The 26,612-nt window shown below is 40.4% G+C and overlaps 1 protein-coding gene across 3 annotated transcripts in view; it reads right to left on the bottom strand.

Moving 5' to 3' along the window:
• The window catches only part of LOC121710087, a 324,103-nt gene that overhangs the window by 16,696 nt on the left and 280,795 nt on the right, over positions 1-26,612 (bottom strand). For all 3 annotated transcript variants that reach the window (XM_042093988.1, XM_042093989.1, XM_042093992.1), the window contains 3 exons: positions 17,498-17,772; positions 17,186-17,301; positions 14,518-14,744 (listed from right to left, as the gene is read on the bottom strand). In XM_042093988.1, the coding sequence (XP_041949922.1) occupies positions 14,518-14,744; positions 17,186-17,301; positions 17,498-17,772 (618 nt within the window). The remainder of the gene's footprint in view (positions 1-14,517; positions 14,745-17,185; positions 17,302-17,497; positions 17,773-26,612) is intronic.

Genomic DNA, 26,612 nt, shown 5'->3' with positions numbered 1-26,612 from the left:
TAGGTCTTACTTAGGACATCTGGGCTTTGTATTTTTCATCTTTGTAACTTTTATACTTGTTAAACTATTTATTAAAAACTACTCAAAATTTCCCCATAGACTTAACATTGGGCTGATGACATCACAATGGGCTAATTAACTTGATTTGCACCTGTATCAACTTCGAGCTGCTCATCTAGGCCCCATCAAAGAGCCAGTTAAACTGATTGATTAATTGATTAAACTATTAATTAAAAACTATTAGGCCTTTATGACATCACAGCAATTAGAATCTTGTGCCAGGTGGCCAGGCCACCTGTATCAACTGTCAGTTTCTCAGGCTTTAAAGGGGTGGTTCAGGATTTTGGACATAAGACCTTATTTCCAAGTGTGATATTTATCAGTGGAGACCGTTTTCAGCACGTTTCATCCAGTCCTTCTAATTGCAGAGTTCGCAGGTGCTAGGCTAGCGCAAGTCAACGGTATGTGCTAGCCTGCCACTAAAGACAGTCTTACCCACTCCAAAGTACACCTGAGGCAAATTCCAGACAATCGATGTAAATGTCTGTGTTGATAGAATAGTGTAAGAAATACAACTACCCTTGCATCGCGTTGCAATAGTTATACTTTGGTCCCTAAAGTTGTTAGTAGTCATTTTGCAACTCAGCGGCGGACTGATATTACCAAGGCTACTACTAGGTATCCCCATTGGAGTGCGCTTTACTGTTTACTTTTCGGCGCAGTACTACTAACCGGAGCAAGTATAATTCCGCCGCTGCCAAGAAACTAGTCCCTCAAAATGTAATGCGATCGTTGAAATACAAGGATAGAATAACGTTAGAAATAACACTGTCAATACAGACATTTACATCGATAGTCTGGCGTTATAATTTATTTGCCTCGGGTGTACTTTGGAGTGGGTCTTTAGTGGCAGGCTAGCACATACCGTTGACTTGCGCTAGCCTAGCACCTGCGAACTCTGCAATTAGAAGGACTGGATGAAACGTGTTGAAAACGGTCTCCACTGATAAATATCACACTTGCTTACTTGGAAATGAGGTCCTATGTCCAAAATCCTGAACCACCCCTTTAAGCATACAGTCTCATTCTCTTACTACACATCCTGTTCAACTGTTTCAACTGTTCAGTCATTCCAACTATATTAATCATCATCTACCTAGCAAATAATTTAACAATTTAAACTATCCACTTATTTAACTGTTCAGTCATTCCAACTATATTAAACCTTATCTACCTAGCAAATAATTTAACCATTTAAACTATGCAACTATTTAACTGTTCAGTCATTCCAACTAATATTAAACCTCATCTACCTAGTTCAGTCATTCCAACTATTAAACCTCATCTACCTAGCAAATCATTTAACCTTTTAAACTATCCACCTATTTAACTGTTCAGTCATTCCAACTATATTACATTACATTACATTTGGCTGATGCATTTTTAGCCAAAGCAACTAACATGGTAAACAGTTTAAGTTTTAGAGCAATTCTCAGGACAATTTTAGAGCAATTTTAGGACAATTTAAAAACATTAGAGTACAGTAAGAATAAGTGCATCAGTGAGTGCTGTTTTTAACAGTTACTTGTCAGTTTAAGACGGCTGGTGAGTGCTAGGATCAGTAAGACTTGTTGTAAGTGTTGCTATGAGAGGAGATGTTCTCTAAAGAGCTGGGTCTTCAGGAGTTTTTTGAAAATGGAGAAGGATGTCCCTGCCCTTGTAGGAACTGGCAGTGTGTTCCACCAACGAGGAACAACAGATGAGAAAAGTTTGGATTGGCTTGAGCGTACCAGTGGTAGAGCTAGACGTCGTTCGTCTGAGGAGCGCAGCGGTCTGGAGGTAGCGTATGTCTGTATGAGGGCATTCAAGTAGGTGGGAGCAGAACCGGAGACTACTTTGTAGGCAAGCGTTAGAGCCTTGAATTTGATGCGGGCCGCCATAGGTAGCCAGTGTAGCTGGATGAGCAGTGGGGTAACGTGCCCTTTTGGGTTGGTTGTTGACCAGGCACGCCGCCGCGTTCTGGATCATCTGAAGTGGTTTCACTGCGCAGGCTGGGAGACCTGTCAGGAGGGCATTGCAGTAGTCGAATCGTGAGATGACTATTGCCTGAACCAGAAGTTGGGTAGCATCTTGAGTCAAGTAAGTCCTGATTTTCCGTATGTTGTAGAGTGCGAAACGGCATGACCGGGCGACTGAGGCAACATGATCTGAGAAGTTTAGTTGGTTGTCGAGAAAAACTCCTAGATTTCTTGCAGTCCTGGTAGGTGAAACAGACAGGGAGTCAAATTTGATGTTGATGTTGATGTTGTGGTGTATGGTAGGTTTAGCTGGGAGGACCAGCAGTTCAGTCTTTCAGAGGTTCAGCTGGAGGTAGTGTGCCTTCATCCATGTAGCTATGTCTGAGAGGCAATCCGAGATCCGTGTTGAAACCAAGGGGTCATCAGGTGGAAAGGACAGATAGAGCTGTGTGTCGTCTGCATAGCAGTGGTATGAGAAGCCATGCGAACGGATAATCTGTCCCAAGGAGGTGGTGTAGATAGCAAAGAGAAGGGGGCCCAGCACTGAGCCCTGGGGGACCCCTGTGGTGAGATGGTGAGGTGCAGATAGCTGACCAAGCCATGATACGTTAAACGAGCGTCCTGTGAGGTAGGATTCAAACCAGGAGAGAGCAGAACCGGAGATTCCCATGTTAGGGAGTATAGAGAGAAGGATGCGGTGATTAACCGTGTCAAAGGCAGCCGATAAGTCAAGCAGAATGAGTACTGATGACCGAGCAGTCGCCCTGGCTTCTTTTAAGGCTTCTGTTACAGACAGCAGAGCCGTTTCGGTAGAGTGGCCGCTTTTGAACTCAGACTGATTTGGATCCAGAAGGTTGTTCTGTGAAAGGAAGTCAGAGACCTGTTTGGAGACTGCTCGTTCAATGCCTTTGGATAGGAAAGGCAGGAGTGAGACAGGGCGGTAGTTCTCGACTTGAGCAGGGTTGAGAGAAGCTTTCTTAAGTAACGGTGTTACCCGGGCCATTTTGAACGCTGTTGGAAATGTGCCGGAGGTTAGCAAGGCATTGATCACATGTGTGATAGCTGGAGCGATGGTCGGACTGATGGACTGAAGTAGGCTCGTAGGTATAGGGTCCAGCGAGCATGTGGTAGGACGGCTGCATGTCAGGAGTCTAGATACTTCACTCTCGGAGAGAGGTGTGAATGCTGAAAAAGATGTTCCAGCAGTCCCTAGAGGTTGTAGGAGTGAGGTATCTGAGTCAGATGCGTTGAGTGGGCATGTAGAGAATTGACTGCTGATTGCCGCCACTTTGTTTGTAAAAAATGAGGCGAGGGTATCTGCAGTAAGGCTGGATGGAGGAGGAGGCAGCTGAGGGTTGAGTAGCGATTTGAAGGTTGAGAAAAATTTTCGAGTGTCTGTAGCGCTGTTGATTTTGTCATTGTAGAAAGCCGTCTTAGCAGCAGTGATGCTGGCTGAGAAGGAGGTCAGGAGTGTCTGGTAGTTTTTGGATTTGTGCCATTTCCTCTCCGCGGCTCTGAGTTTGGTGCGCTGCGATCGGAGGGTATCATTTAGCCATGGATGAGAGTGTTTGGATCGAGCTGGCCTTGTGGTAAGAGGGCACAGCTTGTCTAGACACGAGGTCAGTGTGGAGCAGAGCGAGTCTGTGGCCTCATTAACCTCCAGAGAGGAGAAGGTGTTGAGTGGAGGTAGACCGGAGGCAACCACAGAGGAGAAGTGCGTTGGAGACAGGTTCCGGATGTTGCGGCGGAACGTGACCATCGGCTGAGTAGCCGGAGGCTATTCTGTCAGGCTGACGTTGAACTGGATTTAGAAGTGGTCAGAAAGATGGAGAGGCGTCACCATGAGGGTGTCTGTGCTGCAGTTCCGAGTGAAGATCAAGTCAAGCTCTTTGCCAGCTTTGTGAGTCGGTGGGCTTTGAACCAGTTTGAGGTCAAAGGAGTGGATCAGGGCCAAAAAGTCCGCTGAGCCTGGGGCATCTAAGTGGATGTTCATATCACCGAGAACAAGAAGCGGACAGTCATGCTCAGGGATGGAGGACGGCAGAGTGTCAAGTTCGTCCATAAAGTCACCTAGTTGGCCTGGAGGGTGGTAGATGACCAGCACGTAGAGTTTTGCTGGGGCGATCACTGTGATGGCATGGAATTCGAATGAGACATATTTGTTTGAAGGCAGTAGTGGGGTGAATTTCCATTTGTTGGAGATCAGCAGGCCCGTCCCGCCTCCTCGTCCAGATAGGCGAGGGATAGTGTAAGGTTAGTGGAGAGTGCAGCCGGGGTGGCAGTGTTCTCTGGTTTGATCCAAGTCTCAGTGAGAGCAAGGAGTTCCAATGAAAGGTGGTTGGCATAGCCAGCTATGAACTCCGTTTTGTTGACTGCGGATTGACAGTTCCACAAGCCCATGGAGAAGGAGGTTTCTGTAGGTAAGGACCGTTTAAGTTGCTGGAGGTTAAGGCGATTTCTGCCCCTTTTGGCATGATGCCGTTTTCTGCGATGGCCGGTGATAACAGATATGGTGGAATGGCACATTTTTGCCTTTGTCGGCGCCTGTGCTCGGTGAACTTGCACAGGTAAACTTGCTCGTCTTGACCGCGTCCGTCTTAAACGAGGACGGCTGAAACGAGGGCTGACGCTTCAGCAACAGCCTCTATTGTTATGCTGACAGGAATTGCATGCAGCTGTCCTCGTGTCTCACTAATGATGAATCAGCGTAGACCGCCCTCTGACGTTCGCACAGCTTAGATTGTTCAAAAGGGTGTTAATTACTGTCAACTGAAAGTCCGCTCGCTCACACCGACCGAAACTCGCAGTTTCAAGTAGCCTCCTCCCTCAGCTGTTCCCAAACGCCCAGAGTCCAATTCTAAACAAGTGGAGAGGATTGGCCAGTAGTAGCCTATGTGTTCTTGCTTTCTCTCTCCCAACTCACTGCAGTTGTTGTCTCATCTTACCTCATTAAACCTCATCTACCTAGTTCAGTCATTCCAACTATATTAAACCTCATCTACCTAGCAAATAATTTAACCTTTTACACTATCCACCTATTTAACTGTTCAGTCATTCCAACTATATTAAACCAACTATATTGTTCAGGCCACCTGGAGCAACTGTCTCAGGCTTTAAGCATACAATATGGCTGTATTAAGACTGCAGATCCTGTTTAACTGCTTCCTGTGCCCACAACTGTTTCAAAATAAAAGTCCCTTTAAACTATCCAACTTTTTAACTGTTCAACTGTTATCAACTGTTCAACTGTTACTGTAACTGTCAGTCAACTATGACTCTCATCAACTGAATCCTATGCCTTCAACTGTTTCAAAATAGTCCTCACTAGTTAGTTAGCTAGTTAGCATCATTAGCATTGTTAACATTTTAGCAGAACTGCTAAAAATGATTAGCTAAGTTAGCTGAGTCACATGGTTAGCATAGTTAGCATGTTAGCATTTTTAATAAAACTGCTACAAATGATTAGCTAAGTTAGCTAAGTAACGTGGTTAGCATAATTAACATTGTTAACATAGTTAGCATTTTAGCATAACTGCTAAAAATGATTAGCTAAGTTAGCTAAGTCACATGGTTAGCATAGTTAGCATGGTTAGCATTTTTTTCAAAACTGCTAGAAAATATGAGCTAAGTTAACTAAGTAACTTGGTCAAAATAATTAGCTTTGTAAGCATAACTGCTAGCAAACATTAGAGCCATTCCAACTGTCAGTTATCGTCAACTATATACCTATATAGAGCCTTTAAACTATTTGTCTATCAACACGCATTAAATTATCAGTCTGTCAACAACTTTTAAACTATCTACATATAACTTTTAAACTTTCAACATTCATTAAACTATCTGTCTATTAAACTATCTGTCTATTAACAACTGTTAAACTATCTACATTCAACTTTTAAACTGTCTATGTCTAAACTATCAACTTTTTATTAAGCTATGCTATGTCTATCCTAGCTTTATTTTCATTGCACTCGTAATTCCCCGGAATTACATTCTCTAGTTAGAGTGCATGAAAATGCACTCTACTGTTATCCGATTTATTCTTATTATATGTTATTATTATTCCCCTGATGCTTTTTGTGCGTTTAATGCGGCTTCAACCGTTTAACATAGAAACTTCATTCAAACTGCGTTGCGTAGGTCTTACTTAGGTGACTTCAGCTATGTATTCAACTTGGTAACTTTTATACTTTTTAAACTATTAATTAAAAACTACTAAAATTTCCCCATAGACTTAACATTGGCGATTATGACATCACAGTAGGGCACTTAGAATCCTATGCCAAGTGTTCCGGCCACCTCCAGCAACTGTCTGTCTCAGGCTTTAAGCATACAATATGCTTAAATAGGCTCTATTAAGACTACAGATCCTGTTCAACTGCTTCCTCTGCCCACAACTGTTTCAAAATAAGTCATCATTACAATCATTCTATATTAAATAATTTAACCATTTAAACTATCCAACTATTTAACTGTTCACTTTATTTTACTATTCCAACTGTCAGTCATCATCAACTATACCTCTAGCCTACTATATTAAACCACCACCTACCTAGCAACCAATTTAGCAACCATTGAAATTAAGCATCTATGTCAGTTTCCATAGCAACCAACATGATTATACTAGCAAACCACTGTAGTAACTCCTTTATTTCTGATAGTAGCCACCATGGACACCCTAGCAACAACCTAGCAACGACTTCAAGTACCCTAGCATCAGCCTAGCAACCACATTCACAGTTAAAACCTAGCAACCAACATCATTAACCTAGCAACCAGCATAGCAACCACCATAATTACTCTAGCAACAGTCAGTTGTCATCAACTTTGACTCCCGCCAACTGTTTCCTCTGCCCACAACTGTTTCAAAATAAAAGTACTCACTACATTAATTCCCTATTAAATAACCTAACCATTTTCACTCTCCAACTATTTAACTGTTCAGCCATTCCAACTGTCAGTCGTCATCAACTACAACTCCCGCCAACTGTTTCCTCTGTCCTCAACTTTAACTTCAAAATAAGTCCTCAATACAATAATTCACTATAAAATAATTTAACTATTTAAACTACTCAACTATTTAACTGTTCGGCCATTCCAACTGTCAGTTGTCATCAACTATGACTACCCACCAGCTTTTTTCTCTATCTGACCTCCATCTTTTCACTTAGATTATATTTTAGACCATATTCAACAATATTTTATTCAGCAGCCATTTTTGCATTTTCATGCACTCGTAATTCCCTGGAATTACATTCTCTAGTTATTATTATTCCGCTGACACTTTTTGTGCGTTTAATGCGGCTTCAACCGCTTAACGTAGAAACTTTGTTCAAACTGCGTTGCGTAGGTCTTACTTATGTGACTTCAGCTATGTTATTTTCAACTTTTAACTATTAATTAAAAACTACTACAATTTACCCATTGACTTAACATTGGATTATGACATCACAATAGAGCAATTAGAATCCTATGCCAGGTGTTCAGGCCATAGCTGTCAACCTGGCATAGCCCTGTCAGTCTCTGTGCTGTTGTCCTATTGCTACCCCCTTGCCCTACCGCACTAGGCTACTTGGAACGCACACAATTGTTTGCGCAGGAGAGAGAATGACAGCACACAGGACATCGATTACAGAACTTTAGCCTTGTTAGGGCTGTATAGTTGACCAAATTATTATAGGCTGTTGTTAGGTGTATATAAAGTACTTTGTTGGCTACATTATTAGCTGACCAATGCACAAGCTTGCAATTACGAAACGGACTAATAACTCCAACGTTGGGAGACTAATGTTGATATTTTTCCGTATTTTGGGCGAGAAACCCGGGAAATCTCCCTTATTTTCAGTGCTCAATGTTGACAGCTATGGTTCAGGCCACCTGCAACAACTGTCTCAGGCTTTAAGCATACAATATGGCTGTATTAAGACTACATATCCTGTTCAACTGCTTCCTGTGCCCACAACTGTTTCAAAATAAAAATTCTAAAAACTATCCAGCTTTTTAACTGTTCAACTAGATAGATAGATAGATAGATAGATAGATACTTTATTGATCCCCAGGGGAAATTCAAGGTCTCAGTAGCATATAGATAGATACTTTATTGATCCCCAGGGGAAATTCAAGGTCTCAGTAGCATACAGACAACACACACACATTCACTAACAGCAGAAAAAGTAATTAAAAGTATATAATATAAAAACACAACTAAGCAATAAGGACAGTAGAAGATAAAGAATATACTAAATATACTAAAATACAAATTATACTAACTAACACTTAATCTAAATCAATTCTAAAAACAGTATCCACATAGTGGTGATTAACCCTTAGAACCCTAAGCTGTTTTTAGGGCATTTTCACTACCTTTATTCATAAGGATTTATTCTGGTCACACACACATATTATATATTGTTTTTTTTTTTCAGCAGAGTCTAGGCTATCCAGATCTGCCATCATTTCATGTATTAGTACTAGCATTGTAGCTCATAGCTCTACATGCATTTCATTTGTGTGTAGGGCAGACTGTCCTGAATCTGGCAATATAATTGCCATGTTGGAGGGATACTCTGGGGCTGAGCAATTTACAGAAATATGTGGTGTGTGATTTACGGAAATAAATGCCATTTTTTATTTATTGATGAAAAATGACCTTTCTGCGCTCCATATCTGTGACACGAACTGATCTGACCTGACTTGACCCGAGTTTGCGGGTTAGCCTGCGTGTGTAAGCACTCATAATGATTCTCAACTTTTTACTGCATTGCCATAAACAAAGTAAAGGCAAAAAAGGTGTTTCTTTGTTGAACAAATTGGGATGCAATGTGAGCCTTGAATTTGATGCCATATGAAGCTATATGAAGTGATTATTTTGCTGTCACTTCATCTGTTTTATAACCCAGAAGGATGTACTTGGTATCAAACGATAGCTCTGTGTCTCCTCTTCCATCTGACATGCGTGGCATATCTATCCGATCACGGGTCCGCGAGTAATTCAAACGAGAGTAATGGGTGTGCAGCGTTGGTTTGTGTACATGACATTATTTTGCAGTCACTTTGTTTTTATAAGCCATAAGGATTGATATACATGATACCAATGAATAGCTCTGTATCTCCTCTTTCATCTGATATGCTTGCCATATCTATGCGATCACGGGTTCACGAGTAATTCAAACGAGAGTGATGGGTGCGCAGGTGAACGTAGAGAAGTATAGGCTGTAAATATGATGCAATTTGATTTAATTTCATGATTTTTTTTATTTATTTCATACTTGATCGTACAGACAAGTGCGTGGTCTCGTTGGAAAGCCCCACTTCACTGCGATGAACAGTTCCGGAGCAATGTAACAGAGAAGAAAGGGTGTGTTTTTTGACGCACTTTGCGTCAATCGGGTTCTAAGGGTTAATCAATCAAGAGGCGCTTGCAATGACTGAGGCAGGGACTGAGCCTGTGATTCTCTGTGCATAGTAAGGTAAGGTAAGGTGCTCTGTGTGAGTGAGCGTCACGGTGATAGTGCAATGGTGATAGTGGTCATGGTGATCACATGTGCAAATGAGTAAGTCCAACAGTGCAAGAATAAAGTCTGTATATCTATATACTATATAACTATTTTAAGAAAAGGTATAAGTGTGGCCACAGTTCGGCTGTGGCATGGAGGGAGGGGTTATGCATATGTGCTAATATAGCACGCAGTGAGGCAGAAAGATAGTGGTAAAAAGTGGCTACTGGACAGACCGTATCCAAACATGAAGGGGTTGAAGAGGCAGACAGACTATGCAGAGAAGTCTATCTCTCCTCTTCCCTTCAGTGAAGAATTGAAGAGTTCAATGGCCCTGGGGACAAATGACTTCCTCAGTCTGTCTGTTGTGCAAGGCAGTGACCGATGTCTCCAGCTGATCAGGCTCTTCTGCTTAACAATAGTGCTGTGGAGTGGGTGACACTCATTGTCCAAGATGTTGATCAGTTTGTTCAGGGTCCTTTTGTCAGATATTGCAGTGATGCACTCCAGTTCAGCTCCCACTACAGAGCCAGCTTTCCTTACCAGCCTGTCAATTCGCCCCGGATCCTTCTTTGTGCTTCCTCCCCAGCATACTACTGCATAGAAGAGGACGCTGGCAACAACTGACTGGTAGAACATCCTGAGGAGCTTGCTGCACACATTGAAGGACCGCAGCCTCCTCAGGAAATACAGCCTGCTCTGCCCTTTCTTGTAGAGTGCATCAGTGTTGGCTGACCAGTCCAGTTTATTGTCCAGGTGGAGACCCAGATACTTGTAGGTGCTTACCACCTCCACATTGACCCCATCAATGGAGACTAGTAGCAGAGTGGGCTTAGACCTGCAGAAATCCACCACCATCTCCTTGGTCTTTGAAGTGTTGAGTTGAAGATGATTGAGTTTGCACCATTGCACAAAGTCCTCCACCAGGCTCCTGTACTCCTCCTCCTGCCCGACTTGGTGTTGTAGCAGAAGTCAGATGTGTACAGGGTGAACAGGACTGGAGAGAGCAAAGTTCCCTGTGGCGGTCAGGTGCTGCTGATCACAGTGTCAGAGAGACAGTTCTTCAGTCTGACGAACTGTGGTCGCTCAGTCAGGTAATCTGTAATCCAGGTTACCAGGTGAGCGTCCACACCCATCTGCAAGAGCTTGTCTCCCAGTCTGAGGGGTTGGATGGTGTTAAAAGCACTTGAGAAATCAAAGAACATGATTCTCACAGCACTTTTCCCCTTGTCTAGGTGAGAATGTGTCCTGTGTAGAAGATAAGTGATGGCATCGTCCACGCCCACTTTCTCCTGGTATGCAAACTGTAACAGGTCTAGTGCATGGTGTACCTGGGGTCTGAGCATACCTAAGACCAGTCGCTCCATTGTTTTCATCACATGTGATGTCAGAGCGACAGGTCTGTAGTCATTAAGCTCACTAGGGTGTGGCTTCTTAGGGACAGGGGTGAGACATGATGTCTTCCACAGTGTTGGAACTTGTCCAAGGCGTAGGCTCAAATTGAAGATGTGCTTCAGTGGCTCCCCCAGTTCAGCAGCACAGGCCTTGAGTAGCCTTGGACACAGTCTGTCAGGCCCCGCTGCTTTATTGATGCGCAGTTTCTTTAGTTGGGCTCTCACTTGATCTGTTGTGATGATGGGGGGTGTAAGGGGAGGGGAGGGGGAGGGGTGCATCTGGGATCTGTGCGTCTGATGGCTGTTGACTGAGGTCGTTGTCACCTCATTGTTCGTGATCGCTATGTGGGGGAGGGGTGCAATATCCAGTGATGGTGGGGGTACGATAGCTTGTGATGATGGAGGTGAGTGTTGCACTGGTATTGTGGGGGCTGCCAGAGTCGTGGACACCTCGACAGGCACAGGCAAGGAGGCGTCAGGCGGGGGCAGGGCGTGAGGTGATGGTGGCTTAGGTCGTTGGGTGTCACCGGGATGCAGAGCTGGAGAGACTGGGAGGCGGGGGTATGGCAGGCACGCAAACAATAGCCGTGTCTGAGTCAGCTGGGGGTGGTGGACAGACAACCGCCATTGGAGCTGGAGCAGGGCAGTCAAACCTGTTGTAGAAGTGGTTCAACTGGTTCGCCCTGTCCAGGTCCCCCTCCACAGAGCTGCTGCTCTTCTTCAGGCCAGTGATAATCTTCATGCCGTCCCATGCCACCTTTAAGTTGTTTTCCTGCAACTTCTGTTACACCTTCCTTCTGTAGTCCTTCTTAGCCTCCTTCAGCTTAACCTGGAGTTCCCCTTGCACGCGCCTCAGCTCTGCCATGTCCTCCTCTCTGAACGCCATCTTTTTCCTGTGAAGAAGGGTCTTGACATTGCTGGTTATCCAAGGCTTGTTGTTGGGAAAGCAGCGTACAGTTCTGGTGGGATCAACAATGTCCATACAGAAGTTCAGGTAGTCAGTTGTGCACTGTGTGGCCTCCTCTAAGTCCTCTCTATTCTGTAACACACTCCAGTCAGTGCACTCAAAGCAGTCTCTCAGAGCCTCATCCGCTTCAGGTGTCCACTTTCTGAAGGTGCGTGTGGCAACTGGTAGCCTCTGTACTTTGGGCTTGTACATTGGCTGGAGATGAATAAGGTTGTGGTCTGACTGTCCCAGTGGGGGAAGGGGGTTTGCACTGTATGCATCCCTCACGTTTGCATACATGAGGTCTATTGTCCTGTTTTTCCTTGTAGGGCAGTCAACAAACTGGTAGAAATTTGTGAGTGTGGAATCCAGTGTTATGTGATTGAAGTCGCCAGAGATCACAAAAAAGGCATTAGTGTCAAGGCATCAGCAATTGCGTGCGAGAACTCCCTCGGCATGTAGTACGGACGGAGACTAACCGCTAATAACTGCCGCTAATAATGGGGTTGCACCATCTATTGTTAATGTACAGCACCAGTCCACCTCCCTTTTTGCCAGAAAGTTTACAGTCTCTGTCCAAACAAGCTACACTGAAGCCGGGCAGCTCAACGTTAGAGGTGGGGATATGGCTTGTTAGCCACGTCTCCGTAAAGCATAACAAACTACATTCCCTGTACAACTTCTGGTTTCTTACCAGGGCATCCAGTTCGTCAGTCTTGTTAGCCAGTGAGTTCACGTTTCCTATCACAATCGATGGAACTGAGGGCTTGTCTCTCCACTTCTTCTCCCGACGCCTCGTCTTCACTTTTACTCCCGCTCTGCAACCCTGAAAGCACCACAGTTCCTCTGGGATGTTGTCGCGAACACAGCCAGCATTCCGTCGTAGTGCGATCAGCTGATTCCTTGTGTACACAAGTTTGCTGCCACTGGAGCGTTGTAATATGTCCGTATCCATAGGATAGAATAAAAACACTCCTCAAAGTGTGTAATCCAAAAAGTTGCCAAGTAAAAAGTAAACAAAAGATGTAGAAACAAACACAAAGACACGGAGCTACTAAGCAGGCTGCCACTCATGTTGGCGCCGGTGTTCCCTGTATGCGACCCATACCTGCATGTCATAGTGAAAGTGAAGGGCTGAGTGATTGTCAACTGTTGTAACTGTCAGTCAACTATGACTCCCATCAACTGTATCCTCTGCCTTCAACTGTTTCAAAATAAAAGTCCTCACTAGCTAGTTAGCATAATTATCATTGTTAACATAGTTAACATAATTAGCAATTTAGCACAACTGCTAAAAATGATTAGCTAAGTTAGCTGAGTCACATGGTTAGCATAGTTAGCATTGTTAACATTTTTAGCAAAACTGCTAAAAATGATTAGATAAGTAGTATGGTTAGCATAGTTAGCATTTTTAGCAAAACTGCTAAAAATAATTAGCTAAGTCACATAGTTAGCATCGTTAACATAGCTAACATTTTTTTTCAAAACTGCTAGAAAACATGAGCTAAATTAACAAAGTAACTTGGTTAACATTATTAGCTTTGTTAGCATAACAAAACTAGCAATGTTAGCAAACATTAGAGCTATTCCAACTGTCAGTTATCATTAACTATCCACCTATATATTCAACTTTTAAACTGTCTACTTTTAAACTATCAACTTTTATTAAGCTATGCAACCACCATGTCTGTCCTAGCGTCATTTTCATGCACTCGTAATTCTCTGGAATTATATTCTCTAGTTATTATTATTATCTTAAACCATGTTTTACAGATATTTTCCTTTTATGGTTTTATTTACTATTGCTTTTGTTTATGTAAAGCAGATTGAATAAACTTGCTTAAGGTATGGTTTATTAGGTTTATGCAGATGTCAAAGTTTTTTTGTCTTAAAGTCAATCAACATGCTAGGTCAGTGGTTCTCAAACTGTGGTACGGGTACCACTGGTGGTACGAAGACTCCTTCTAATGGTACTCCAGGAGTCTCCCAAGATTTTATAATGATGACATAATCACTATGATAACTGTATGGAACATTAGCAAATGGTTGACAAGCTAAGCTGTGATGGCAAGCAAAGGAAAGGGAAGCAAACATGATGGATCAAAAACATTCATGCAATTAGTATTAGAAAGAGAAGTGTGGTGAATGTCAAGCAAAAACTGAAATTGGTGACATGTGACTAGTGAAGCTTCCATGGCAACTGACAGCAACAAACGACACAAAACAGTATGTAAAATATACAATATGTGAAATTGTCAATAAAATACAATATGTAAATTGTAAATATGTAAAAAGCAGCGGAGTTGTAACGTCCTCTGATATCACCAAATTAGGGGATGTTTTAGGGCTGTTTACTAGGACAGCACCCGCTAAGTACTACTTTAGAGCAGTGCACATGTATTCATGCTACAAACATGTTCAGGAAACACATGAAAAAATTAACGAACACTTGTTAGATCATCTGTTACAACACTTATAATCGCAAAGACTTATCGCTATCGAGAAACTGGGCTCTTATTTGTCTCTTTTAGCTGACATGAATTCTTTCATTGGTGTGAAGAAAAGAAATGAGTTTAACGATTAATAATGTTTTACTATATACAGTTTAATGTATGTGATTAATTGCGTTTGCATTTTTAAATCACTTTAAACACAATTTGTACCTGTAGCTTCTCCTCAAAGGCAACCTGGAGTGACTGCTTATTTGTTTGAGAAGAGGAAAGGACCCCCATGTTGTAAATTACATGCATCTTCGCTATAATCATTAAAAAAATGGTGAATAACATTTCACCGAAATTTCTAGGACGAAAATCTCCAAAACCAGTTGTTGTGTACGTTGCCAGTGTCCAGTATGCTCCATACATATACTTTTTGACAAAGTATGATGCCTCTGGGAAGAAAAAGGTACAATAGAGGCAGTTACCAACAGTAACCTTGGAAACAGAAATAGCAATGTACAGTGGGTCCCAGTTAAGTTTGGACGGGTTCCTTCATGAATCACGCACCCCATTTTCTCAGCAGAAATGGCACAAACTGCAGTTGACACAAACAACCACAAGGTGTCACTTGGGAGTTCTGCCACAACTATTTTTGATGCGACTTGACTTAACTGCTTCCATGACGCAGTGAGCCATTACCAAACATATATGATAATACAATAGCGTGAGTTTATATATCTTATACCCTATTTGTTACGGTTACTTATAGATTTGATAGTGTAACGATAAGTGCATGGGCATGTTGCGGTTGCAATTTAAGTGAAATTTCGACAGTAGGCCTACAACATGCAACATGCTTGTTAGGCTGGGCTACTGTCAATGCACTTGTAGCCTACAGTTAAATGTTCAACAATTGCTGGTGTACAGGCTATAATCAATTAGCCTGATGTACAGGCTATAATCAATTATCATTTGTCCAGCTGTTTAAAAAATGTTCGTGCTACATTTAAACACAATTTTTTAAACAGCTGGACAAATGATTTAGCTAATAGGCTACAAGTGCATTGACAGTAGCCCAGCCTAACAAGCATGTTGCTTTATATGTAACTTTATACTTTTTGAGATATTAATAAAAAACAAGCTTATTTTCCCCCATAGACTTAACATGGGCTGATGACATCACAATGGGCTAATTAACTTGATTTGCACCTGTATCAACTTCCAGCTGCTCACTACTAGGACCCATCAAAGGGCCAGTTAAACTGATTGCACCTGTATCAACTGCTTTCTGCTTAACTAGGCCAACGCTCTCTGTGTCTCCATTCTACAAGGATATAAGGCACATTCCATCCAACTTTCTATCCATTCATCCTCTTCAAACCATTCACTCATCCACCCATTAAACTATCCATCAACATCCATTAAACAATCTGCCTATCAACATCCATTTAACTTTCTGTCTATCAACATCCATTACACTATCTACATTCAACTTTTAAACTATATACTCTCTCAGGCTTTAAGCATACAATCTGGCTCTCTTAAGACTACTATTTCCTCTGCCCACAACTATTTCAAAATAAATGTCCTCACTACAATAATTCACTATTAAATAATTTAACTATTTAAACTACTCAACTATTTAACTGTTCAGCCATTTCAACTGTCAGTTGTTATCAACTATGACTCCTGCCAACTGTTTCCAAATAAAAGTTTGTTTGGCATTTTATGTTAATATACAGTATGTTTATATTTTCATGCACTGGTAATTTCCTTGAAATTACATTTTCTAGTTTTGTATTGCAATCATTGTAGCATACAGTTATAAGAGCGCGTAACAGTCGTTTTACTCCCCGTATGCGCTCATCATAAAGAACGTTTAACGTGTCCCCAAAACAGCTATCAATTAATCACCAAACGTCTTATAAACAAGTCTTGCCAGGAGCAACACCTTGCAAAAATGATAACAATAGGCCTTTATATGGCTCTGCTCCTGCCTAGATTCGAACTCAGAACTGCCTGAAAGTTGCAGACCTGTTCTGGAAATACGTGCATTAACCCACTCGACCGTCAGACAACGCTATTGCTGCTTCGAGCTGCCTATTGGGTAGGACTGTAGCCTACACTGGTTGCTGTGGCACAGTCTTGAGTGACCGAATTCGTTTTCCTTTGTCATATGACTGTCATTTTGTTAACATTACTGTTAAGGAGATGCTGTAGGCAAAGGCTATATTTCAACCTCGTTAGTGTAGTAAAAAAAATCAGAACTATTCACGAGGTTTCTGGGCAGCATATTTATGTTCTGTTAGCAAGCGAACTTCTCATGACTGCCGACAAAGTAGCCTACTGCCAGCTGACGAAGCTCTCATTTTAAAACATTACTGAGAGACAGGCACTGTACAATCAAGAAATCTTGCCACTGAATCCAAAACTATGTTTAACATTATGTACAAAGCTTATAGGCTACAGTGGACTAGCATGTTGCAGGGGCTGCTAAAAACACAGAGAAACACACTGAAAACTCAGCCAATCACAGCCCTTGCTGTCGAACGCTCCGTCCGGTTCAACCGCGGAACACCACAGCGGACTATGCTGCCCCCAAGCGGCTGTAGTTGTACTTACATTTCACCCAGCTGCGTGAATCACCTTGATCGTGAATGAAGTGTCAATTTTTAACCGGGACCCACTGTATCTCACCACAATGCAATACAACAATACAACACTCTCCATATCCATTGCCACCTCTAATCAACTTGAGGAAAGGGGGCTATAAAAACCTTTTAGCAATTTCTCTAGGTCTCACAATGAAAACAATAAATAAAAATCCAACCTTGAAGGGAAGCACATTTATTCATTTATAGAAAAAAAGTGGCAAGTAATAGCAATATCTTACCTATATCCCCACGGAACCTGTCAGTATTCTCTGCGTACAACACACATATAAGAGCAGTAATATGCACAAAGAGAACCCCTTGGACCAAATACTTGATGATTCTTATTACAAGCAAACTGTGAAAGAAAATAATTGTGTCAGCACAAGTTAATGGATAGTAATTGCAGAAATCTTTATGTAAAGTGCTTTATCTCAAATGTATCATTTCTCAAAAATCAATGAAGAAAGAACAAGACAATTGAATAATTGCATTACATAGCAACAATGTAATCTGTAATATCAGTGATTAAAATATCAGTACATAATACATACTTGGTACTAATGGATTTCTCTTCCTCTCTCATGAAAATCAGTGCAGAAAGAATTTTTGGCAGATGTAGGAGGCGAATTTTTATAATAAAAGCAAAATATGTTTCTGCATGTATAGTACCAATTAAACTCAGCACTATCAATCCTGATGGGAAAGAGGCCACAATATCAAAGAAGTAACCCATTTTCCCAAACAAATAGTTCCGAGATGCAGATTTATAGCCAGAGATGTATGTTCCTTCTTCATCATAATAAGCAACATGGAACTTAAAGAGGATCTGTGAACAGACAAAAGCAGTTATTAATTAATATTTGGCAAAAACAAAAGAGTCATTATACAAGCTCTGTTGCCAATAATATAATAACTACAATAAGACTCTGTATTATCATATGTGTCTTTCCTGGGCAAAGCTGTCACATGGGTAAAATTTTGTCCTAATATTGTTGAGAACTGCTCTAAAACTTAAACTGTTTACTATGTTGTTAGTCGCTTTGGCTAAAAAGCGTCAGCCAAATGTAATGTAATGTAATGTAAAGATTATAAATTTGAGCTATTGTTTTTGTATAGTTTTTAGCCAATGAAAGTTAGTTTGCTAGTCACCGCGTTTGCAGTGTAGCCAGAAATAAAGTTTAATTAGTTCACAGATAAAATACAATCTTGGGTACAAAGTCATCACAACTAATTGTGGATGATGCTACATTACTTCATCCCATACATAGCAAAGTCCTAAGAGAAATAACTAGGCAACTTTTCTCTGACATGCTACCATAGTACAGGAAACAGAGGCCTCAAAAGTTGAGGTACCTCCACGATGTAGAACAAAACACACAATCATGTTTTTCTTATATATATATTATATTTCTAGTTTATGAAATGTATGGATGTATGTAAGATTTTACTGTACAACTAGTTTTTCTGGATGGTATTTGAACATTGAAATTCCGGATTCTTCAAAAAGGACATCATTTGCTTTGTCAGATGCAACTTTGAAAATAATGATCAGAAAGTCATCAAATATGGACTGTCCACAGGCAGTTGGTACAACGGAGTGATAAATTAACCGGTTTATATGAGTATTTAGCTAAATACATACCCTTCAGCATGGACAGAAGACAGAAATCACCATTAAATGTTATTTACAAATACTAGATGCTTTTATCAGCTCAAAGGAACAAGTTGTTTGACAATTCAGTTGACCCTCTGGTGTCACTAGCCACCAATAAACACATCGTGCCACCAGCTCTGCACAGTTTAACCCAGTGACGGACTGGACGGTCTGGGGCCGCGGCCTCTCGTGGGCCGTTTGGGCCGACATGCTTGTTCAATTCGCACGGCCCCTTTATCACAAGGCCGGTTCCACATTATCTCTCGGCCCACTATCAAGCATCAATAGTGTTAACTGGCTTAAAATCAGCCATATATCTCTAACTCCTCCTTCTCTTACATAATGGGAAATTTATCAGTATTTATACCAGATATGAGTCTCTATACTACAATCATGGTGACCCTCAATATTTACATAAGTCTACATTCTTTTGTAGCCTTATTTAATCAAATGTTTAAAAAGTGCATTGTTTGAAATTGAAATTCAATAAATATGCCTGTATCTTTTATTTTATTATTGGTTTACAAAAGTTTTATATGAAGCAATGACTTCTGGGAATTTCAAAACCGAATGCGTCTACTTCCTTCAGCACGGGGAATTGTATGCCGATCTAGCATGCCTTGATCCTCAGAATTTTCCCCTTATAAAAGCTAATAAACTGCGCCCAAATGCACTTCAAAAGATAATTGAATGTCTGCTTAAATTCAGTGAAGATGCTACGAGGTGACACACCTCGCTACGCACTGGGACAGCCTGAAAAAGTCTCCTCTAAACAAGTACACAGTCAGAGCGTCGGACTTTGATGATGCCGCGGAGATAGAGGAAGATACAGAAATAAACCTGGTGAGCAAGAAATGTGCTACCTGCAAGAATTGTGCAATCTGTTGCTATTTCCTTCTCCAGCAGTTAAACCTCTTTACCTGTGCCTACAATAAATGGTTTATTGGACATGACTTTGGATTAAATGCATCTTTTAAAAACGAGCGTAGCACTCTAGAATCTTTGGTTAACACTACGGTATGACGTAAGCAAAGGCCTGACGTTAAACTAAATTAGCTTACGTAAGCTAGCAGGCTAACGGTATAAATTCGTTTTACGGCCGGCAGATATATCAGACCAGACGCTATTAATGGTTACAACAATGGCATAATCAGATAGTAAATTGTTTATTTCTCATCTCTAATCTACAAATCTAAGCAAAATAAGGTCACACACATGACATTTTAAACAGATTCAGCAGCCATTACCAATGTCATCCGCTATGTTTGTTTACCTTTTACAGCTGTTTCAGACGCTGCCCCAAGGGATTATGGGTAGGAGGGAGCATGAAGTGTGCATCGATGCTGCCTCCAAAAATGACCGTTATTTGGGAATTCTAAGATATCTTAAAGGGACACCAGGCAAGCCTGATGCTTTTTCTCTACTAAACTCCCCCCTCACTCGATCTGATTTTTTTGCGTCTTCCGTCAAGGGTTTTCGCTGCTTCTTTGCCGGCTCTGCCATTATACACACGTTTGCAACAATCTCTAGCGTTTTGTTAGCCTGCCTCTGTGCTGTAAACTGATCCTGCTTCGGTCGGCGGGTAGGATACACCGAACTTGCAAGTGGGATATTCTTCCTACAGGCAGTAGGGGCGGGCGAGAGAGCCTTCATTCGCCCCGTAATGAGTCATTTAACCATATACCGACTTACGAAGATGATTAATTAACACGAAAACGTTGCCTGGTGTCCCTTTAAAAGGCAGCAGAATTTGTTTTTCGGTTTCGAACCGCACTTGCTGCCTTGCTCCCCAGTTAGATATCTTAAAAGGCAGCAACTTTACCCGTTTCGAACACACCCACTGTCATGTAGGCTACTCAAGTGGCATGCGAGCAGTTTTTCCTCTTAAAGAGGAGGAAAATCAAGAATCACCTAAGGATACGATTGTCACAGGATAATTTGGAGGCCTTTATGCTGATGGCGACAGAGAAAGAGGTCCTAATGAACTTGGATGCTGATTACGTGATAGACAAGGTTGCGGCGAAGAGCAAGCTCCTTCGCACCTTGTTAACTGCATGACGTTAATTAAGACACGTTTGTGGAGCGGCTGCTCTGATGATCTATTCTAGGCTATTCTTTTTTCATTTTCATATTGCATTCATTTTTTTGGAGTTGTGCATTGATATATCCATGTTCTTGGTTAAGTCTTTATGCATATTAGAGTTCATCACCAATGGGGCTACAAACGTGCGTGTTATTTCCGTGCCTGTGAAGTTATATCTGTGTGTTGCGGGCACGTCCCTGTGTGGGCCGCTGGTTGGTGAAAATGCCAGGGCCGTTTTTTAATCCCAGTCCGTCACTGGTTTAACTCTTATAACTCCAGCCATTTTTTGCAGGTTTTTGCATTACTATTTTAATGACTTTATAGAGGTCTCAGGAAAGTGCAATACTGACTATCTTATATCCTTATATCAGCACAACCTAAGCAATATGAATAAAATATTGTAATTTCATTTTAACCGACATATTATACAGTATACACAAACATGAGTAAAAAATATTCAAAATATGTATTTATTTATTTTTAAATAAATAATTACAAAAAACGGTAACACTTTATAATAACTACACACAATTCATCATTTATTAAGCCTTTGTTACTTATTAGTTAATGGTTTGTTCATCATTAGTAATTTCTTGTTCATACATAATTTATCATCAGTAAAGCATTTGTTTACACAGTTATAAATGGTTTGTTCATAGTAAATAAGCCTATCCAAAAAATATGTTTAAGTACATGATTTATACTTAATAAATAATGAAACAACCACTGAAATCATTTTCCCATTATAAACCAGTTGCAAACTATTACAAAATGCTTTGTTAATCATTTGTAAAGCATTTCTCCTATGTTAATTCTCATAAATAAAGTATTTGTACAGACAGTTATAAATGGTTTGTTCATAATAAGCCTATATCTAAAATATGTTTGATCATCATTAGTAATTTCTAATTTATCATCAGTAAAGCATTTGTTCACACAGTTATAAATAGTTTGTTCATAGTAAATAAGCCAAAATCTAAAATATGTTTATACATTATTGTTAATACTTAATACATGATGCAATAATATGTTTTTGATTAAGTAATATTTTCATTATTTAACGGTTGTTACATACACATGCACTAATGATTAGTAAGGGTGAGGATACATATTTTATAAACCACTTCCTAATACTATAATTCATAATTAACTCAGAAGTTACAAGTGGTTAGTTAATGATATTTTGTGAGCTTATCTAAAGTGAGGACTTTCTACAGTATGCCTTGCAACACATTTTCAAATGAGTTGTAAAGATTACATTCACATTGTTCACATCACTGTTATGTCAATGTATACATCGCTTGTCTGCTAAATGAATGAATGTGAATGTAATCTTTACAACTCTTTTGAAAATGTGTTGCAAGGCATAGAAAGTCCTCATGATTAGTTAGGGTGAGTATACATATTTTATAAACCACTTCCTAATACTATAAATCATGATTAACTCAGGAGTTTCAAGTGGTTAGTTAATGATATTTTGTGAGCCTATCTAAAGTGAGGATTTTCTCTGTCTTGCAACGCATTTTCAAATGAGTTGTAAAGATTACATTCACACTTATTCATTTAGCAGACAAGCGACGTACACATGTCAATTCAATTAAAGGCCATTGACACAACAGCTAAAGCTGGGAATCGGACCCCCAACTTTTCAGGCTACTGCATGCTAGTCCAGCTCCTTATCCACTACACTACCTTGGCCCAGATAGAAACACCTACGACTATACAAGACTTTCTGTTTTCTTCTACTACACACTGTTAAGCATTTAATAAACATCTAAACTATTATTAAAAACTGTATTCTTCATTTGTAAAGAATTATTCCTACATATATACTATAGTAAACACTCATATCTATATTATATTTTGAATTGGCTGTTGTAATACCACTGGGCAGAGGTAGTGTAGTGGATAAGGAGCTGGGTTAGCATGCAGTAACCCATAAAGTTGGGGGTTCAAACCCCGGCGTCTACCAATGTGGCCTTTCCCTTTAATTTCATTGACATGTGTAAGTCGCTTTGGGTGAAAGTGTCTGCTAAATGAATAAATGCAAATGTAAACTTTATAACTCATTTGTAAATGTGTTGCAAGGCATAACACGTCCTCACTTTAGATGAGCTCACAAAATATCATTAACTAACCACTTGTAACTCCTGAGTTAATCATGAATTATAGTATTAAGAAGTGGTTTATAAAATATGTCCTCACCCTAACTAATCATTAGTGCATGTGTATGTAACAACTGTTAAATAATGGAAATATTACTTCATCAAAAACATATTATTGCATCATGTATTAGGTATTAACAATAATGTATAAACCAGGGCTTGAAAACGAAATTATTTTTTAACGTTCCGTTCCGAACGGTTCAGGTAGGTCTATGTTTAACGTTTTCGTTCTTGCATGCGTTCCGCCACCAACATATCGGTCCTGAACCGGTTCGGAACGCAAAATATTGTTCGTTCTTAAAGTTCCGGCAGTGTTTGGCGGGCCTATCCAGTCTATTTTTGTGGACTTTACCTTAGAATAGACGTAGGCTACTCATTATTTCCCCTTGATTTAGCCTATACCGTAGCTATGCCCAAAAATAATAAATCACAGGCGGCATCCAAAAACATTCAGATGGGCTATCCATCCCATAGCCTACAGACTTACTGTAGGCCTAACCTATGCCTATAAATAATTTCTTATCAAAAATATTTCTGGATACGTGCTAAACTCTTTACCTGGTTGTAGCCTAAGTTTTATCCATATGGAGATCTTCAAAGGCTTGCGCTATAATTCCAACCCTGTTTATAAACGAACCTGTCTGTTACTGACAAGGCCTATCTCAAATTTCCCGTTTAACTCTTCTACATAGAATAGGCTATAATTGCACAAACATTTCAAATCCCGACTTTAAAACGACAAGGCGTGGACAGGCAAAATAGGCTATTACGCATAGGCTACAAACAATTTCCAAATCAGTTTCAGTAGCCTACGCTACGAGCTGGCCTAAGATCCGAAGTGGCAGACGGATAGGTTACATTACAACAGCAAGACAAAATATACACATTTGGACCAAAGGTCCATTTATTCGTTTTTTTTTTTTTTCAAACTGCAGAAATCAATTTTTTTTCAAAATCAAACCGGTTTTGTGGATTTCAGAATAACGTTTCTGTTCCGAAACAGTTGAAGACCATTTTGTTTTCGTTTCCATTTCCGCTCCTCGTAAAATTCCGTTCGTTTTCGGTTTTCATTTTCGTTCCTTGAACCGGTTCGGAGCCCTGGTATAAACATATTTTAGATATAGGCTTATTTACCATGAACAAACCATTTATAACTGTGTGAACAAATGCTTTACTGATGATAAATTATGAATGAACAAGAAATTACTAATGATGAACAAACCATTAACTAATAAGTAACAAAGGCTTAATAAATGATGAATTGTGTGTAATTATTATAAAGTGTTACCAAAAAAACACATACATAGATTAAACTGGTTTTACTCACTGAAATCATACACACGCTTATTCGGAAATAAATACCATTGAAATTTTTACTACAACTATCATAGTCAGAGAGATATCCTGGGGATCCGTGGGATAAAAAAAATTGACTTGAAACTTGAAATCCCTCCTCAAAGTCATGTTGACACTACTTTTTATAATGCAAGTAATGGGTCGATTACGGTGTATGGATAGATGGCGCTGTTGCTGATCTAGTTACTCTACCCATCCCTGGACAGGAAATGACTTCCATACAAACATCCCATGTCATTTCAGTTTACTTCCTGGTTGGTTTGTTGCTCAAAAATAATGATAAAACAATGTTTTATGATTTCCCCCCCACTATTATATTTTTGCGATGTAATTGACACATTACATAAAATACATGTTTTTAAAATGACAAGGTTGGTTCTACTTCATGGATCGGAAAACCACTTAGTTTAGCGTGATCCCTGAACCTTCCCCTTTCGATAGACACCAGCGGCACCTCTGGACAATGAGGGTGCACAGAACTCGGCTGCTATGCAAGGACATCCCGTCCTTCGACTGCACTGTTTATCCTTGCAGTAAAGGTGAGTCAGGTCTCACACCTCTTGAGGCGCTGCTGGCTTGACATACATGGTAGGCTCCATAATGCCATCTGTTAACCTCCAGCCCTTCCCAACAGGACTCCAAAGCACTGATTTTTGGTGATAGCTGTGATACGAAATTGCAGTCTGGTACATGGATTTCAAGACATGATGACTGAATGCATCTTCTGTTGGTGGTAGATGAGAGGCAGGCATGTCAGATGTGGAATCTAGTTCATACCACAGCTCATCTAGAGTTGTACACTCTTTCCCTTTCTCATTGTTTTTACTTCCGTACAAAATGTGAATACTGTCTGGCTACAGGTAACGAATCATCCAAGTTTCTGCTCAAACTAAAGTATCAAACATGCTGCAACTGGCATAATACAGCAACAGAACAAGCACATCAGTGTCATCACACCTAATAAATACTTTCTCATGTGTCTGTGAGCAAGGTGGATGACATGTAGTACCATTCTTGTGTCAGCCTCCTCATGGTCACTGCTCAATTCAGGCAGACTTTAAACGTTGGCTTGTTGAATGCATTTCGCCTCTTCCGCTTTTTCATAACCTCCAGCCAAGACAATTGTCTGTTTTCTCTCTGTGGTCCTGTGGTAGTTATGTAATTGCAGACAAATGCTGAGAGCATAGCTTTTTTACCACTATTAGTCAGAAACCTCTTATAGTTTGGTACCTTAGTAGTATTTGTATTTAGTTTGTATTTGTTGTAATTATATGTGTTGGTCCATCTTGAACTGCTTCATGCCTGTGTCTCTCCTGTTGTTTAAAGGTCCAGTATGTAGGAAATAATGGAAAATAAACTGTAACCATTCCAAAAATGATCACCATATGTTGTCAGAGAGTGAGGAAACACGATGAATTGAAGTAATGGCTTATTTGACAACATTACTCTAACCCGTGAAACCCCGTAAAACCCATGAAAAAAAAATGAGTTACGGGGCGGAATCTCTTGGAATTTTCGTTTATGTTTTGAACGATTAATTCTAGAATAGCGTATTAATAATGGGCTAGCGCGTCCTCCTATTTGGGTTGCCAAATTAGCAAAGGCCAACTGTCAACAGCTGTCAGTTGTAGTCATGAACGCCTACAAGAGGCAGGCAAATTTCCAAAATTAAAACAAGAAACAAATTAAGTGGACATCGGAGGAGCTTCCTGAGATGGTGACGTCTTCGTCAAACGAAGAATATCAAGTCTGACGCAGAGCTGGCCATATTTCTCCACAACAGGTAGCCTATGCTAAACTTCATCTGCATCGCTAACTTCAGCTACATATGTTACGTTGGTTAGAGAGGTATTTTTTGTTTTCACTGTTTCCGTAATGTGTAGCTGGGTCATGGTTGGAGAAACGTTAAAGCAGCTGCAGGTCAACTAATGTTAGCTAAGTTTTCATTACATCTGGCAACCCAGAAGAGGCTCGCGTCTGGTAGTCTTGAGAACGTTCACCAGTGTTTTGATTTTGGCCTGCAGAACGTTCGGTAACAATCCTACAAATCGCACCTTTAAAGCCTGAGACAGTGGCTCCAGGTGGCCTGAACACCTGGCATAAGATTCTAATTGCTCTATTGTGATGTCATAATCTAATGTTAAGTCAATGGGGAAATTTTAGTAGTTTTTAATTAATAGTTTAAAAAGTATAAAAGTTACAAAGTTGAAAAATACATAGCTGAAGTCACATAAGTAAGACCTACGCAACGCAGTTTGAATGAAGTTTCTAAGTTAAACGGTTGAAGCTGTATTAAACGCACAAAAAGCGTTAGAAGAAGAATAATAATATTAAGAATAATTCGGAGTGCAGTAGAGTGCATTTTCATGCACTCTAATAATTAAAATGCGAACCTGCCTTGTTACCGG

The sequence above is a fragment of the Alosa sapidissima genome, chromosome 5, assembly GCF_018492685.1.
Source record: "Alosa sapidissima isolate fAloSap1 chromosome 5, fAloSap1.pri, whole genome shotgun sequence".
Lineage (NCBI taxonomy): Eukaryota > Metazoa > Chordata > Actinopteri > Clupeiformes > Clupeidae > Alosa > Alosa sapidissima.
The sequence above is the reverse complement of the archived record's forward strand: the minus strand, read 5'-3'. Positions and strand labels throughout refer to the sequence as shown.